At 36.3% G+C, this 15,314-nt stretch overlaps 1 protein-coding gene across 3 annotated transcripts; it reads right to left on the reverse strand.

Moving 5' to 3' along the window:
* Positions 1-361: 361 nt before the first annotated feature.
* osbpl7 (oxysterol binding protein-like 7) lies at positions 362-14,320 on the reverse strand. Of its 3 annotated transcripts, none has more exons than XM_048170149.1 (22): positions 14,165-14,320; positions 11,268-11,496; positions 10,809-10,952; positions 10,679-10,732; positions 10,485-10,598; positions 10,091-10,246; positions 9,761-9,869; positions 9,554-9,672; positions 9,385-9,471; positions 8,370-8,520; positions 8,130-8,260; positions 7,164-7,256; positions 6,776-6,941; positions 5,592-5,878; positions 4,897-5,034; positions 4,748-4,811; positions 4,576-4,654; positions 4,340-4,484; positions 4,092-4,242; positions 3,012-3,138; positions 2,715-2,837; positions 362-2,628 (listed from the first exon to the last, which is right to left on the reverse strand). In XM_048170149.1, the coding sequence occupies exons 2-22, from the start codon at positions 11,397-11,399 to the stop codon at positions 2,520-2,522; spliced, it is 2,679 nt and encodes an 892-aa protein (XP_048026106.1). In that variant the 5' UTR covers positions 11,400-11,496; positions 14,165-14,320; the 3' UTR covers positions 362-2,519. The 3 variants fall into 3 exon arrangements, with proteins under 3 accessions (XP_048026106.1, XP_048026108.1, XP_048026109.1); XM_048170151.1 differs by lacking the exon at positions 14,165-14,320 and adding an exon at positions 13,311-13,706; XM_048170152.1 differs by lacking the exon at positions 7,164-7,256.
* Between the last annotated feature and the right edge of the window lie 994 nt (positions 14,321-15,314).

Below are 15,314 nucleotides of genomic sequence, written 5' to 3' on the forward strand. Positions count from 1 at the left end.
GACAAACACAAAAGAGAGTTAAAGGTCAATAGGTCAAAGGGAAAATAGTGTGCAGATTTAAAATGCAAAACTGAACCTGTATATGCAGATAGAGTACTTCTTAGAAAATCTCTGTAAAGTCTCATAGTGCTAAAGAAGTGCTATAGAAGAAAAATTGGCAACTTGTGTGGAGGCGATATAGATAGGGCCTTGTAATCCTCAGGTTTCATTTAGTTAAAGTTGACGAGTCAGGATAAACGCACTAGTGTCAATCTGATGACCTATAACAGGACATACTTAAACCAACAGCATCATGTCTTGAGGCGTCGCACATGACGGTATGCAGATAGACAGGGTGGAAAAATGGACACCTGGCAGGGTCTTCAGACTGAGTATACATCATCTTTATTCAAACAACATAGTAACATGCAGACAGCCCACACACAGACGTCAGTGACACAGAGGAAGAATGAGCCTTCAGTCTAAGCCTATCAGGCACCGCTGGCATTCAAAGGTGAGAATGACCTCAGACAGATAAGTGGGTGACAAGATGCCACTGCAGAAGACAGTCCAGGGACTTCTTGGACACACCGGAAGCCAGTGAGCTCTCAGAACTGTCAATTCATAGAAGCTTTGTGCGTCTTTCAGATCACACACGCAGATATGAACACAGACAATTGCGTATGGGCTGTGTCCTAATATGAAACCACCTCTATTCGTATTACTTGTAAAATAGAACAATTAAAAATAATGATTCTTTGTAACAATTCATTTCCATCGATGTGTTCATGTTTCCGAGAAATTGTAATATGCTGCAAAAACCAACATGGTATTAGTTTTTTTTTTTTTTTTTTTTAAAGTCAGCAATTTTGACTCTAACTGCCTCTGATTATCTTTCATATATGTATTTTGATGCAAAACCAAATGAAATAAGCGTAATATGGTTTAGACTGCATTATTTTAAAATGCCATTACTGTATTAAAAAGCCATTGCCAGATATAATACTTGGTTATTTAATGTATACCATGCAATTTAGATGGTGGACAATTTGTAATATTCTACAAATGTGATAATTTGAAGGAATTACTTTGTTTATGGGTTTATTAATGTTAGTTAAGAGATTTAAAATGAAATAAAATGGCTACACGAGATAGCAACAATATTATTTAACTGACAATAAATGTTACAGAACAAACTTGTATTTTAAAGTGCAATTAAAGTGTTTCTATGTTAATTTAAAAGATGTGTAATTAATGCTCGTGTTTAGTTTCTTTTTATACACCGAAATGCACTGAAACCTTAGTTACTGTTGTTGTGCACTGAAAATACTGAACAACTTGCCATTTGCTGTCATATTAGCAATCAATCCATGTTTTTGGCTGACCCCTGGTGGACATTATGCTCCTCATCTCTTTGAGAGTGTCAATGGCAGGTCTTTTAAAGAACCTTTTTAGGTTACGTTCTTTCTGGCACCATCCTTGTCTATCTGTTGAGTTAAAAGCAACAATTAATAAAAATATTACCAATAATAAGTGGTGCTCTATAGTAAGTTTCCTCAGCCAAGCACACGAGCCTCTGACACAGCTGTCAAATACTGTATATAATAATAAATGATGTTTTTGATTCATTCTAAATGTAATAAAGACTGAAGTATACTAAATTGATTTTTTTCTATTCTTTAATATTTGATATGTACATTTCATTGCTGTTTTAACTAGCTATGCAAGTCATGACTGATTTGTACACTGATTTTGTTCATCCAGGCCTACACGAAATGGTTGTTCCTGATGTCACATTTCAAACTGTGAGTTTAATTCATTCTTAAATGCCAATAAATATAATATCATTGACTAAAATTAAAAGCTTACATTTGGTTACAAAAAAAAAAACGGGGGAAAAAAAAAAAAAAAAAAAAAAGATGTGCAATCTAAGAGTGCCGAGGACAGATTTCAGGAATCTCCTTTAGTACAAGTCAATGAGGGCCCAAATTAGAGTTAATCCATTTACTGACAAATCCTGCTCAGGTTGAGCCATGGCTTTGCAAGAGAAATAATGTTCCTTTTATGAACTGGTGACCCTTGTATATTACACATCATCAAATAATCCATTTTCTTTATCCAGACTCTTGTTGTTTCCACTGGCACATAAGTACTTGAACTGAAAGGTAATGATTAACATTGTCCATAGAAATGTGCGTGTGCAATTGTTAAAACTAAACATTTTTCCAGAACTCGAATACATTGACAATTACCTTTTGGCTTATATATTTTATCCAAAGTGTAAGACAAGGTCAAACTGTCCACCAAGTTTCAGTGTCCTCAACCATAAAATAAATAGAAATGTTCAAAATGTATCCCTCCTGTTGCCGTTTGGTAAAAGCTTCATCCTTGCTCAATGGATTTAGTTTAGTATGAAAATCCTTGGCAATTCATCTTTGCTCCCAAAAGCTCCAAGTTTGTATAGTCTTTTTAAAAACTGTGCAAACTGAATTTAAATCACAGGGATTTAGTGTCCACAGTGTTGCTGTACTCTTTGTTCTTCACCATAAATCCAGGTTTTTAACGTTGGAAAATCCAGGATTCTCCCTTATCTTCCAATATGTTCCATTGTACAGCCAAACTTCTCTTCCAGCATCATCCAAAGATTTTCTGTAAGATGGGGACATTGAAACATTCCACTGATTCCACCTCTAATTCTTATGAACAAATCAGTTTGGGAGTTAATGTTAACTAACCTGAAGAAGCGAGGAATGTGCTCCTCTCCTTTCTTGGCCAGAATTTTCCTCCGTTCTCTTTGCTTTTCCTCTATCTCATCCTTCTTTTTATCAGTCTCCTGTATTTTCCCTTCCTCAAGAAGCCTAAAAACACAAAGCACACTTAAAACAGATGACCTAAAAAAAAAAAAAAACTGTTTCACAGACTTACTATGTTTTGTATATAATCAAAACAGACAATCGAATTCATAAATCATTCCTTACCATCAGGCCCCAAAGTCTATGTCTGTTTATCATTGTCTATTATAAGGATCTCACCTTTGGTCAGGGCGCAAGCGTGTATCTGTAGGGGGCAGCAGGGCCTTAAGGTCAGGGATCAGCTCATTCATCTCCATTGCAAAGCTAGAGAAGCCATAGTAAAGCAAGTAGTTCTTGGGCTGTGGATCTGTAAGAAAGCACAGACATTCTGACAACATCTGCCAATACAAATGTACATCTCTGATTTACTTGTTCTGTCGGAGAGAACAACCAAGAAATCAGAAGTGACCCCTTTTACATTCCTGGTCTTATTGTGAACAATGTCGACTTGAGGGTTAGTTCACCCAAAATCTGTCATTAATTACTCACCCTCATGTTGTTCCAATCCCGTAAGACTTTCGTTCATCTTCAGTTCACATTTTTTCCTTTTTTTTTTTTTTTTTTTTATATATATTTTAATGAAATCTAAGAGCCTTCTGTCCCTCCATAGACAGCCATCCAACTACCACTTTGACACTTTAAAAAGTTTATAAAGAGATCGTAAAACTAATCCATATAAATTGAGCGGGTTAGTCCAAATTTTCTGAAGAGATACCGCTTTATGCGATGAACAGTTCGAATTTAGGCTTTTATCCACATACTGTATAAACATTCATCAACTCACACATCAGTTGTGGTAAACGGAAACTCAATGTTTATATGTGAATAAAAGCCTAAACTAAATCTGTTCATCATATAAAGCAATCGTGTCTCTTCAGAAAATTTGGATTAAACCATTCAATTCATATTGATTAGTTTTACAATCTCTTTATGAACTTTTGAAGCGTCAAAAGTGGTAGCATAGCTATAGAGGAACAGAAAAATCTCAGATTTCATCAAAAAGATCTTCATTTGTGTTGAATGAAAGTCTTAAGTATTTGGAATGACATGAGGGTGAGTAATTAATGACAGAATTTTCATTTTTAATTCTCATTAACCCTTTAATGCCTAATGTTGACCAATATTCAAATTGGTATTTAGCATTTTTTGTAGCAAATGCATTCAGTCTGGATAATTCCCATTGGATAAAATAAAATTTGTTTCATTCAGTAAAGCAAAAAAAAAAAAAAAAAAAAAAAAGGAGGAAATGGCAGTACTCACTTGGCTTCCAGACACACTGTGGATTGGGCAGGGTGTCACAGAAGATCCCCTCATGCCAAAATCCACCAAAACGATGGACAACATTTCCAGTCTCGTCAAGAACTTGTCCCTGCACTTCGTTTTTGGAACCATCTGAACCCCAGTAACGTGACTGAGAGGGGGAAAAAAAAAATTCTGCATTTGTACAAAGACTTTACCTATATGTACTCCAAATTAAATCAAATTTAAACAATCAAAACTGAACACACCTTGACAAATGTGATCTTGCAGGTGCAGACCGAACTGTTCAGGTTGCGAATGACGACTTCGCCATAGTGCTCAAGGTATCGCTGCTGACTGAGGACATTGTGGATGCATGTAACCACTTTGTTCCATTCATAGTGGTCCCCATATCTATAAGTACAGTATAATAAAAAACAATCAGAATTCCTCCTAAACATTATAATTAAAAAGCCACTGACAGCACAATCAAGCAGATACTTGCTTTTTTAGAGTCACATTCACCATCCCTGTTGGCATGATCTCCAAAGATTTGCCCCAAAACTTGTTCTTCCATCTCTGGTCTGCTCTCAGCATGTGAGATAAATAAAAAAAGGAATGAGATTCAAATTCAAACATACAGTACATCATAACATCACACAGGTCATAAAACATACCCTGCCAGAAGTTGAAATTGTCTGATTCTGCATGACACGCAGATATGGGTGGATGATGGGAAACCTAAAGGCAAACACAAAACCACAGAGTAAACAACTGCTTGATAGCAAAAATATCTGATGTACGATCAGTAGTGACAATCACTTACTTGCTCACTAATGTAGCGGAAGCCTCTGTCCTCTCTGATACACTCAAATGTCTCTCCCAGGATTGGATTAAAAGGTTTGTAACGGTTGCGAAACTGAGCCGTGGCATAGCCAGATATGGCAAAAGCAGCAATATAAACCTTTACAGAGAAAAAAACAGAAATTTATGCTATTTATACTATTTCTTTTAAAACTTTAATACTTTAATAAGAAAAGATGCATTAAATTGGTCGAACGTGACAGTAAAAGATTTATAATCTTTTAAACTTTCTATTCATCAAAAAATCCTGAAAAAAAATGTATCACAGTTTCCACAAAACTATTAAGCAGTACAACATTTTTTAACTGTGATAGTCACAAAACAATTTTTGTTGAGCACCAAATCAGCATGTTAGAAAGATTTTTAAAGGATCATGTGACACTGAAGACTGAAGTAATGGCTGTTGAAAATTCAACATTGCCATCACAGGAATAAATTACATTTTAAAATATACAAAAATAGAAAGCAGTTATTTTAAGTTGTAATAATATTTCAGAATATTATTATTTTTTACTGTATTTTTTAAATGCAGCCTTGATGAGTATAAGAGACTTCTTTCAAAAACACAAAAAAGTAGTAAGTAAAAGTAATAGTTTGTTATATAATTTAGACACATTCAGATACATGTAGCTTTGCTAAAGCTTCTGTAATTATTACCATCCTCTGGTAGGGGTCATCGGTATGATTGGCAGTGTCCAGTAGGTCAGAATATTCCAGCTCCTCACAGAGTCTCTGCAGCAGGCACACAGGTTCATTCAGAGCAGCTGGCATGGAGACACGGGACAGATCCTTCCCTATGTTGTTGTAGAGGATAGTCATCAAACCAACGTGGCTGTTGTCAGGGCAGACTGCAGGCAGACTAGTACGGCGTCCGGTGCTCTTGATGATGTTCAATTTTGGTGGCGCCTTTGAAAGGCTGGCACGGTATTTGCGTGAAGCCATTGCTGTTGAGTTCATAAGAAAAAAGGCAAAAAGTTAACAAACAACATGATAGATTATACGACGACAAGTACACAGTACCATTCAAAATCTTTGGGGTTGGTACGATTTTTTGAAAGGAATCCATTATGCTCACCAAGGCCACATTTATTCAATCAAAAAACTGTGATATTGAGAAATATTATAATTTAAATTATCATCATTTTAATAGTTTTTAAAATATAGTTTATTCCTGTGATGGAAAAGCTGAATTCCCTGCAGTCATTACTTCAGTCTTCAGTGTCACATGATCCTTCAGAAATCATTCTAATATGCTGATTTGGTGCTAAAGAAACATTTCTTATTATCAGTTGAAAACATTTGTGCTGCTTAATATTTTTGTGGAAACTGACTTTTCTTTCAAGATTCTTTGATTACATATTTGTTTACATTTAAGTGTGTACTGTGTATATTTATTATGTATATATAAATACACATACATGTTTTAAGAAATATTTACATGTATATTTATATATTTACACTATATATAAACATATTTTATATATAAATATAATATATTTTTGTTAAATATACACATGCATGTGTTTTTACATATACATAAATACACACACATTATGTATACACTAACTTATTTTGGCTGAGATTAATCGTGATTAATTGTTTGACAGCACTAATAAAAAGTAAAAAAATAGCCTTTACTTGAAATAGAAATCTTTTGTAACACTATAAATGTCTTAACTGTCACTTTTGATCAATTTAATGTATTGTTTCTGAATAAAAGTATTTATTTCTTTAACATAAAATCTTACCAAGCCCAACTTTTTGAATGGAAGTGTATATAGACACCTAAAACAACACACTCATATGTGCTTACTGAGCATTTTCAATTTATTTTCACTAACCATGAGCCTCATCAGGCTCTGAATTACTGGATCCATCACTCAGACCAGACTCATCTGACATCTCAGAAGAGCTCGCACACATAAGTTCATCACATGCGTCAAAATACTCCGCCGCTGAGTCAGCCACCGAGGGCGCACGAATAGACGAACTACGGCCTGAGCCAGACTGAGTGAAACAAAGACAGACATGTAGGTAGTTAGTAACCGTGAGCTTGTTTGTATCATACTGCTAATAACAATGTGATTGGACAAAAGAGCCTTTTTGGCATATGAAGTAGGTGAAACCCATCAACCTGTAAACAGAAGAAAAAAGCAGAAGGTGGAGGAGGGAGAGAAAGAGACAAAAATGGGAACAGGATGAGTAGGTTCTGGGTAGAAAGTGACACACCTTCCTTTGTAGCACAGTACGGAAGGACTCTTCTGAGGAGTTGGAGGACACCGAGAGTTTGTGGATTTGGGTATGACGGGAGTTAACATCTAACTAAAGACACACAACACACACACACATCTATGCAGTAAAACAACATATAATGCACTGAAAAAACAAACAAACAAACTATTAAACCAGTGGTTCTCAACCGTTTTGACTCCAAGGCCTACCACTGCACACAATATTCAAAGGCACCATGACTTCTCCAGTTGTTTGTGAATTATTAGATTAAATATTTTTTACTAAATTTCTATGCCAAAAATATTTTACAGCTTGGCATAAGTAGAGAAATGTGTGTTCATAAAATATATAAAAATGACCATGAAATTATAAGATAGTATTAATTTATAATTTAACTAATTTTAGTTTTCCAAGTCTATCACACTTTTAAAATAAGGCTACCTCATATATCCATTTGTTTCTAAACAGTGGTAATCCTGGTTCTTCAAAGAAAAAAAATCTTTTGAGGGGGTGAATTAAAATATCTTGCTTTTGTCTCATTTTAAATCATTTTAAGTAATCTTGAGGCCCCCCTAGAAGTTTGTTGAGAACCACTGCATTAAAGCATTTACTAGCATCAAAAGGGGTGTTAGTTTTATTGTATATAGCAGGAGTTTCCAAACCTGCTGCTGGAAAGCCACTGTCCTGCAGACGAGTTTAGCTCCAACTCATCTGCCTGCAAGTTTCTAGTTTGCCTAGTAACACCCTTGATTAGCTGGTTTTGGTGTTTAATTGGAGTTGGAGATTAACTCTGCAGAACAGCGGCCCTCCAGGAGCAAGACTAGACACACTTGGTATATAGCATACAGCACATTTAACAACAAGATAAGCTGTAGTAAATCTATTCTTTGCATGCTTGCAGGAAATTTCAAGAGAAAGCGCTGTACTATGGGCCTTTCATGAGGTAACATAAGTCCTTGTTACCTCAGCCAGGCTGCAGAGGTTGTTGATCTGGGCAGAGGTAGTGTGGTGAAGCTCCCTGCTGGACCAGGCGTCCTGCAGCCGTTGGCGCTCCTGAGCGAGAGCCTCATGTGCAGTACGCAGAGAGGCATGGACTGAGAGGAAAAAAGACATTCAGAAATTAAGTCTAATGCAGCAAATAGGCATAAAATAGGTTTAAATGTTTAAAAAAAAAAAAAAAAAAAAAAAAAAAAACTCTCATACCTTTCTGGGACATGGAGCAGATGTCTTGGTGGAGTCTCTTGCCTTCTAATGAGGTGGAGGCTGATGGGGTCGCCTGGGTGCAGACATAATCGGGGATGGAGGGGACAGAGGTTCCCAGGTGGGAAGAACTGTTCAGTTGGCTTGATGACAACTACATTAAAAAGGTGGGTAGAAAAGAAGTAGGAGGAGATGTTGGTATCCAAGTTTATAAAATGACTAATCCACCAAATGTGTACAGCATGTAATATTCAGAAGATATAGTACATCTGCAAAGACTAAACCACAATATACACTAACATTCAAAAGTTTGGGGTCAGTAAGATTTTTTTATTTGAAAGAAATTAATACTTTTATGCAGCAAGAATGCATTACATTTATCAAAATTGAAATTTTCCATTTCAAATATATGCTGTTCTATTCGTTAAAGAATCCTGAAGACTGGAGTAATGATAATGAAAAATCAGCTTTGCCATCACAAGAATAAATAATGCATTTTAATGCATTTGTAATAATATTTCACAATATTCCTATTTTCGATCAAATAAATGCAGCCTTGGTGAGAAATTACATACTTACCAACCCCCAAATATTTTGAATGGCACAATATGCAAAATGCAATAGGAAAACATGGTGTAATGCTTTTTCTACCTGGTATGTGTCGAAAGTTTCAAGAAATTTACAAGCAATGTCTTGTGCTGACTTACCGATTTAGTAATCCCACGAAATGGCTTAATGTAAAAAAGGAGTTGACTAAATTACTGGGGGTTTTGAAGCTCTAATGCTTACTACACATCACAACACAAATGCCTGGCTATTGTAATCAAAATAAAATACACAGAGATCTTTGGGATCACACTGCACATGAATATGGAATAAATTCCATAATAGTTTCCAAACCTCTGAGGAAAACATAGAATAATTCCAATGGCAGGGCAATCCGTATTACAATAGCTTCCAAAGCTATCCAAGATATCCTAATATCAAGTAAAAGAACATGTAAACTGAGCAGCCTCACCATTCCAAGAGCCTCAACTCGAGACAGTGTGCGAGAATGACCCCAAATCTTGCCAGACTTCTTCTTGGGCTTGTCAAGAAGAAGATTCTGTGGGTCAAACACACGTGGGAACGTTTACTCACAAGTCATTCCGGAAAAGGCCCATCACCAGCCGGCACATTTTACTAACCTGCATGCTGATAATCCTCTGGAGGTCTCCATTATTGACCACTTGGCCCGTCTCTAAAGATTGCAACTTTTGGACCAGCCGTTGCAGCTCATTCAGCTCCACTTGACAACGGGTAAGCTCTGGAAAAAGCACAAATGTTAATTTCCTGTGCTTACGAATCCCTTTTATACCATTTCACTAGTATTTAAAAAAAATAAATCGCAGTACCTTGTGCACATATGTCAGGTTCTTGTGACTGTAGCCAAGCTGACACTTTTCCATTAATGGCAGGATTGACACATGGCAAGTTTTCACCCGCATAAGACACTGACGTGCCCTGGCATTGTTCATAAGACATTCATTTGTAACTTTCATCAGATCAGACAAATAAACAATTAACAAAGCATCTATTAGTGTGCATTTACAGGTAAAACCACTTTCTGGGACATGAGGTCTAATCGCTAATTCTACTTGTTCTGAAATTGTGAGGACACATTCTCCTAATCCCCGGTGATTTAGAGGGCAACGTGAAGTCAACGTTGGAAACATTGTACTCACCATGTCCTGCATGGCACTGTTTTTGTGAGATAAATGACTGCCGTGGGACAGGGCCTGGAGGAAGCCATTGTGAATGTGCGCAGCTTCGTTCTTCTTATACATCCTGTGGGCACTCAGCTTGGTGACCCATATGTAATATAAATCCTGAGTCTTGGCCTAGTTAAAGAGTAAATTGTGTGTTTTTATTTTTAAATTTAATATTTTGTTATTTAATTAATTATTAGCTTTTCATCAACTTGTGAAGCCCCTGCAGTTCCCTCACAAACCCCCAGGGGTTCATGAACCTCAGTTTGGGAGGAACTGAACAACTATTTGAGTAGCTGAAGAGTGGATGAACTAAAGATCATATTAACTTTAATTTCATGCAATTAATGGCAGCAATACAGTGACTTACCTTCATGTGATACAGATTGTCTCCAGCATCCAGATCTATGCGTCTTGCTTTTTTGTTTACTGACATAACTGCGAGACTGACATCCAGTGAACCGTGCATTTTCCCTTTGGAAAACTGTTGAAAAAGTAAATCCCTGAATGTTAAAAAGGATCCAGGATTGTTATTAAGGAAAAAAAAATAATTAGCATACTTACATCATGTTGGTTTTTTGAATATCGTAGGACCCCTTTATCCAAGACAAAGTATCTCTGTAAGAAAGTATAACTTTAAAGTCAACAACTACCTGAGAAAAAGATTATGTGTAACATCACTTTTTCCTCATACCTTATGCCAGCCTTTAAGAGGCCATTTTCTCCTCTTCATCAAGTAGCCTTCACAGATTCCTGGAGTATTCGCATCCTGCATGTTTTCTCCAGTGAAGTTTATATCTACTGGAAAGTCATCCATTACTTCCCAGTCTTTAATGTTCTATTAGGAACAGAGAAATAAATGCAATCACAGTTACAAACAGGGCGTTTCCCATTTAAAACATGCCACATTTAATCCCTATGAAAAAAATGTAACTACTGAGCTTGTTAGAACACAAACTTGTTGGTTTGGTTTTCACACTATCTGATTGGACATTTGTTAGGTGTTGAGCAACTGGTTTCAAACACCCAAAGGCAGAACTCCCAATGCTAGTTTTTCACATATGTACTTGTCAGGAAAATATTTAGGTGTGTTCAAAAATCAGTTGAAGAAACCGGAGTTTAAGAGTGTATACGTCAAGCAGATGGTACAAACCAGCCGTGAGTGGCGTGAGGATGCTGTGCTGCTACTCCTGGAATGAGTGGGCTTATGCCAGCCACTAGACACCTTCTCCACACCACTCGCCTGTGAATAGCCGTGGTCCACTGAAGACCCGTGGGAGTCCATTTTAAAAATGTCCTCTTGTGCACTTATTAGTCGAGCTTGGTGTGAATATAAGCTCTGCTAGAGACTCCTTCTCATTGTACACTAGAGCACAATATGTCTGCAAAGCAAAGATTTTTCATTGTTAGCATGTCTTTTTAATTTATTGGTTAGTCAGACAAGCACGTGGTAAGACTCAAGGGAAAGTTAATTGTGTTCTATATTTTGAAAATAAGCCATATTGTCGATAACCAGGGTATTCATAGTTTTTAATATATTAATTTTATTCTATTTTACAAATACTATTCATTATTTTAAATTATTTTGTTTGGGAAATAACATGTTTTTGTGATATTGCTCTTAACTTCCCCCCCCCCCCCCCACACACAGTATATGAAAATACATTTGCCTTTATATTTTAGGTCTGGTTTTGTGAATGTTTTCTACAACTGAATGCCAACAAATTGTCAGGGTAGAAACACAGTCATGGCAAAGGTAACCAGCACAGTGACAGTAAACAAAAACAGAAGCAATACAGTGTTCAGAGAAAACTCATCCAATTCTGTTATCTAACATTCAGGATCTGCCTTAGCCAACACTTCCTGGGCAGGACTTTACCTTGTGCCTTTTATTAGATCACACTAGTTCATTGTCTCACGAATACTTTTTAAATGGCTTAGCACGACGAAACTCAAGAGAGCATACAGTAATGCAAAGCATGGGGAAAAAAAAACACTCATAATTATATAATGTACATGATGCTAAAAACTATTAGGTATGGTCTAAGGAAACACCTTCATTGTGGCATATGCTTAATTATATACTGATATATTATAGAAAAATCTGAATATAAGCTATAAGCTAAATGGAATGTCATCCGAGGGGTGTAACAGAAACCAAACCTGTCTTGACAACTCTGACAAGCTCATACCTGCCCATTAAACTAGAATGAGGGCAAATGAGGTGTTTTGTAAACAGCTGAATTAGCAGTCGAGTAATGAACTATTTGATGACATAATTGTCAATTTTCACACATAAAAAGGTAAAAGTAATTAGAACTGCATATTCACAATAACATGCTCATGGATAGTAACCTCAAACATGTAACGGTCCCTACGGGAGAGGCTTAGCGTCATTACGATAATTGGCTTTGAATATCCCTTTTTAGCAGCCTTTAGCTTGAATAGCTTTTCACCGTGAGCACAGCACGATGACAGGTCACAGTAAATATGATGTAGAGCAGCAGGAAAACAGTGTGACGTAGGCCTACACCTTTGAATTATCATAATAACATCATAGAAAGGTCAGCTAGATGTTTAGTCCTCCGTTTTATTCAAATGTAGATTTTACTGTAATTTATAAGAACTGAGCATGCTTTTAAAAAATAATAATTGTTAAACAAACAAAATGCAAGGTTAGGATTACATAAAACACCCTCAAGTGTATAGGCCTACTGAAACCAAATAGTACAGTGTAAACATTTTAAATGTTAACTAACATATGATCAACTCCACAAAATTGAACATATTAAGAAGTCTGAGGTAAGAAGAAAACTGTATTGCAATGTCTTACTCTGTTTACACATGATCACACACAAAAAAAAAGTTTCTGATTTATACAGAACATTTTATTTTTAGACACTCTTATAGCCAAATACATAGTACATGTTGTAAATGTCAATCTAAGCAATCAAGTTCAAGGATGTGATATAAAACTTATGTTTGAACAACAGAAAATCTTTTTATAGTTAGAGAAAATGTAGGGTTGTGTTTTTAAGTTTTTTTAAGTTTACCACTGCACTGATAAAGGCTGTTTTCCTTCCATAATTTCAATACAATGAATACAAAAGCCCACTTCAGTATCAGACACACTTCTACCAATCACCAGCATTTAAAACCACAAAGTTTCTTTATGTATTGTAACTCATGCTCTTACCTGAGGTTCCTGCGCTTGGCCAGCGTGTGGTATATATCTGAGTAATGCTCTTCAAGCGTCTGAGTTTCATGCTTCCCCATTTGTACAACCGTGCGTTACACTACTTGGTAGGACAACCGGTTCAACCACTTTAAAGCGCAAGAATGCAGATATTCCATTTGCATACCAGAGTGATGTACGGTAAGCTCCCAAACTATCCTCAACTGGTGACTGAACTTCCCCCAAATCCACCCAAGGCTCCGCGCCAAATCATTATCCGCATTAGTGTCTTACAAGCTGTCGGCATTACAGGCAGGTAGGAGGAACTTCACCTACAGTCGGCCATTCAAATGCGTTAATAGCTGAAACTATTGAGCTACTCTGCCATTACCTCTACCGAGATGGACACAATTTACCAATTTCCAAGTGGTTATCCCCCTGTTGGTTCATGTAGGTATTACCCTATGATGAACACACAGGCCTGACATTTTATTTAGAGGTCTTGCACGATTTTTCCTGAAAGAGGATCCATTTTAAAACCAACCTAAAAATCACACACCGGTGTCAAAATATGAAAAACAGAGACCGGAGCTGTAACAATAAAGGAACTGACCTAGATTACCATGAAGTAATCCAGAGATTAGCACTAATCAGGATCCATGACCACTAGCTAGTGTTTATTTTGGCAGTACTATTACAAACTTTAAATAAAATCAGTTTAATACACGTTGATAGGTTTAAAATTTTCAAAGGCACATAAATATTGACGCTGTCTACTGAAATAAAGGGGAGACCGGGGCTAGTTGTCACACTTTTTGTTCCACTCCAGTGAATATTTCTCAGGTTTCATTTTAAAAGTCGATATCTGTACATACCTTAAGGATTTGGCAACAAAAATCTGTTGTATTTCCACCGTTAATGTTGAAGATGCCGTTCATTGATTAAAGTCGCAACGGAAACGGAAGTTGCGAGTCTTTTCTTCCCTATCGTGACGTATATCCGAGTGAAACGAACAAGAAAAAATGTAGGGCGGGACTTTATTTGTCCACTGGGATTTAATTGGATCGGTTTGGTTTGAGTGACAGTTAATCCTCCCCTCGTGCCGAAAAAGATGTTATTAATGAGGATATTTGATTTAAGATTCTTTTAAAACATGATATAAATAAATACTGCAATATTTCATAAAAACAATAATTGTCCATTTTGATTTCATGGTGATATTAAGCATTTTTTCGACATTTTGTGACATAATACCGAGCTATATGCGGTTGTCACAACGGAACCTGCAATTAAATAGCCTATTATTGGCTTTTAAGCAACATCTTAACAGTAGAACAATTATTAATAGTATATATAGTGAATATTGCTATTTGTAGATTTTATTAAATTACAAAATATGAAGATTAAATTACAAAACCGATTCCAAAAAAGTTGGGACACTATACAAATTGTGACTAAAAACAGAATGCAATGATGTGGAAGTATCAGATTTCAATATTTTATTAAGAATACAGCATAGATGACATATCAAATGTTTAAACTGAGAAAATGTATCATTTTAAGGGAAAAATAAGTTGATTTTAAATTTCATGGCATCAACACATCTCAAAAAAGTTGGGACAAGGCCATGTTTACCACTGTGTGTGGTATCCCCTCTTCTTTTCATAACAGTCTGCAAATGTCTGGGGACTGAGGAGACAAGTTGCTCAAGTTTAGGAATAGGAATGTTGTCCCATTCTTGTCTAATACAGGCTTCTAGTTGCTCAACTGTCTTAGGTCTTTTTTGTTGCATCTTCCTCTTTATGATGCGGCAAATGTTTTCTATGGGTGAAAGATCTGGACTGCAGGCTGGCCATTTCAGTGCCCAGATCTTTCTTCTATGCAGCCATGATGTTGTAATTGATGCAGTATGTGGTCTGGCATTGTCATGTTGGAAAATGCAAGGTCTTCCCTGAAAGAGACAACGTCTGGATGGGAGCATATGTTGTTCTAGAACTTGGATATACCTTTCAGCACTGATGGTGC

This window comes from Megalobrama amblycephala, linkage group LG20 (genome assembly GCF_018812025.1).
Source record: "Megalobrama amblycephala isolate DHTTF-2021 linkage group LG20, ASM1881202v1, whole genome shotgun sequence".
Classification (NCBI taxonomy): Eukaryota; Metazoa; Chordata; class Actinopteri; order Cypriniformes; family Xenocyprididae; genus Megalobrama; species Megalobrama amblycephala.

What these genes read in the sequence shown, in the direction of transcription:
- osbpl7 (XM_048170149.1), bottom strand. Translation starts at nt 11,399, where the DNA reads ATGGACTCCCACGGGTCTTCAGTGGACCACGGCTATTCACAGGCGAGT. An exon ending in GTACTGTGCTACAAAGGAAG is followed by an intron (nt 6,942 to 7,163) that starts GTGTGTCACTTT and finishes TGTTTCACTCAG; the next exon opens with TCTGGCTCAGGCCGTAGTTC. An exon ending in GCAAGATCACATTTGTCAAG is followed by an intron (nt 4,243 to 4,339) that starts GTGTGTTCAGTT and finishes TCCCCCTCTCAG; the next exon opens with TCACGTTACTGGGGTTCAGA.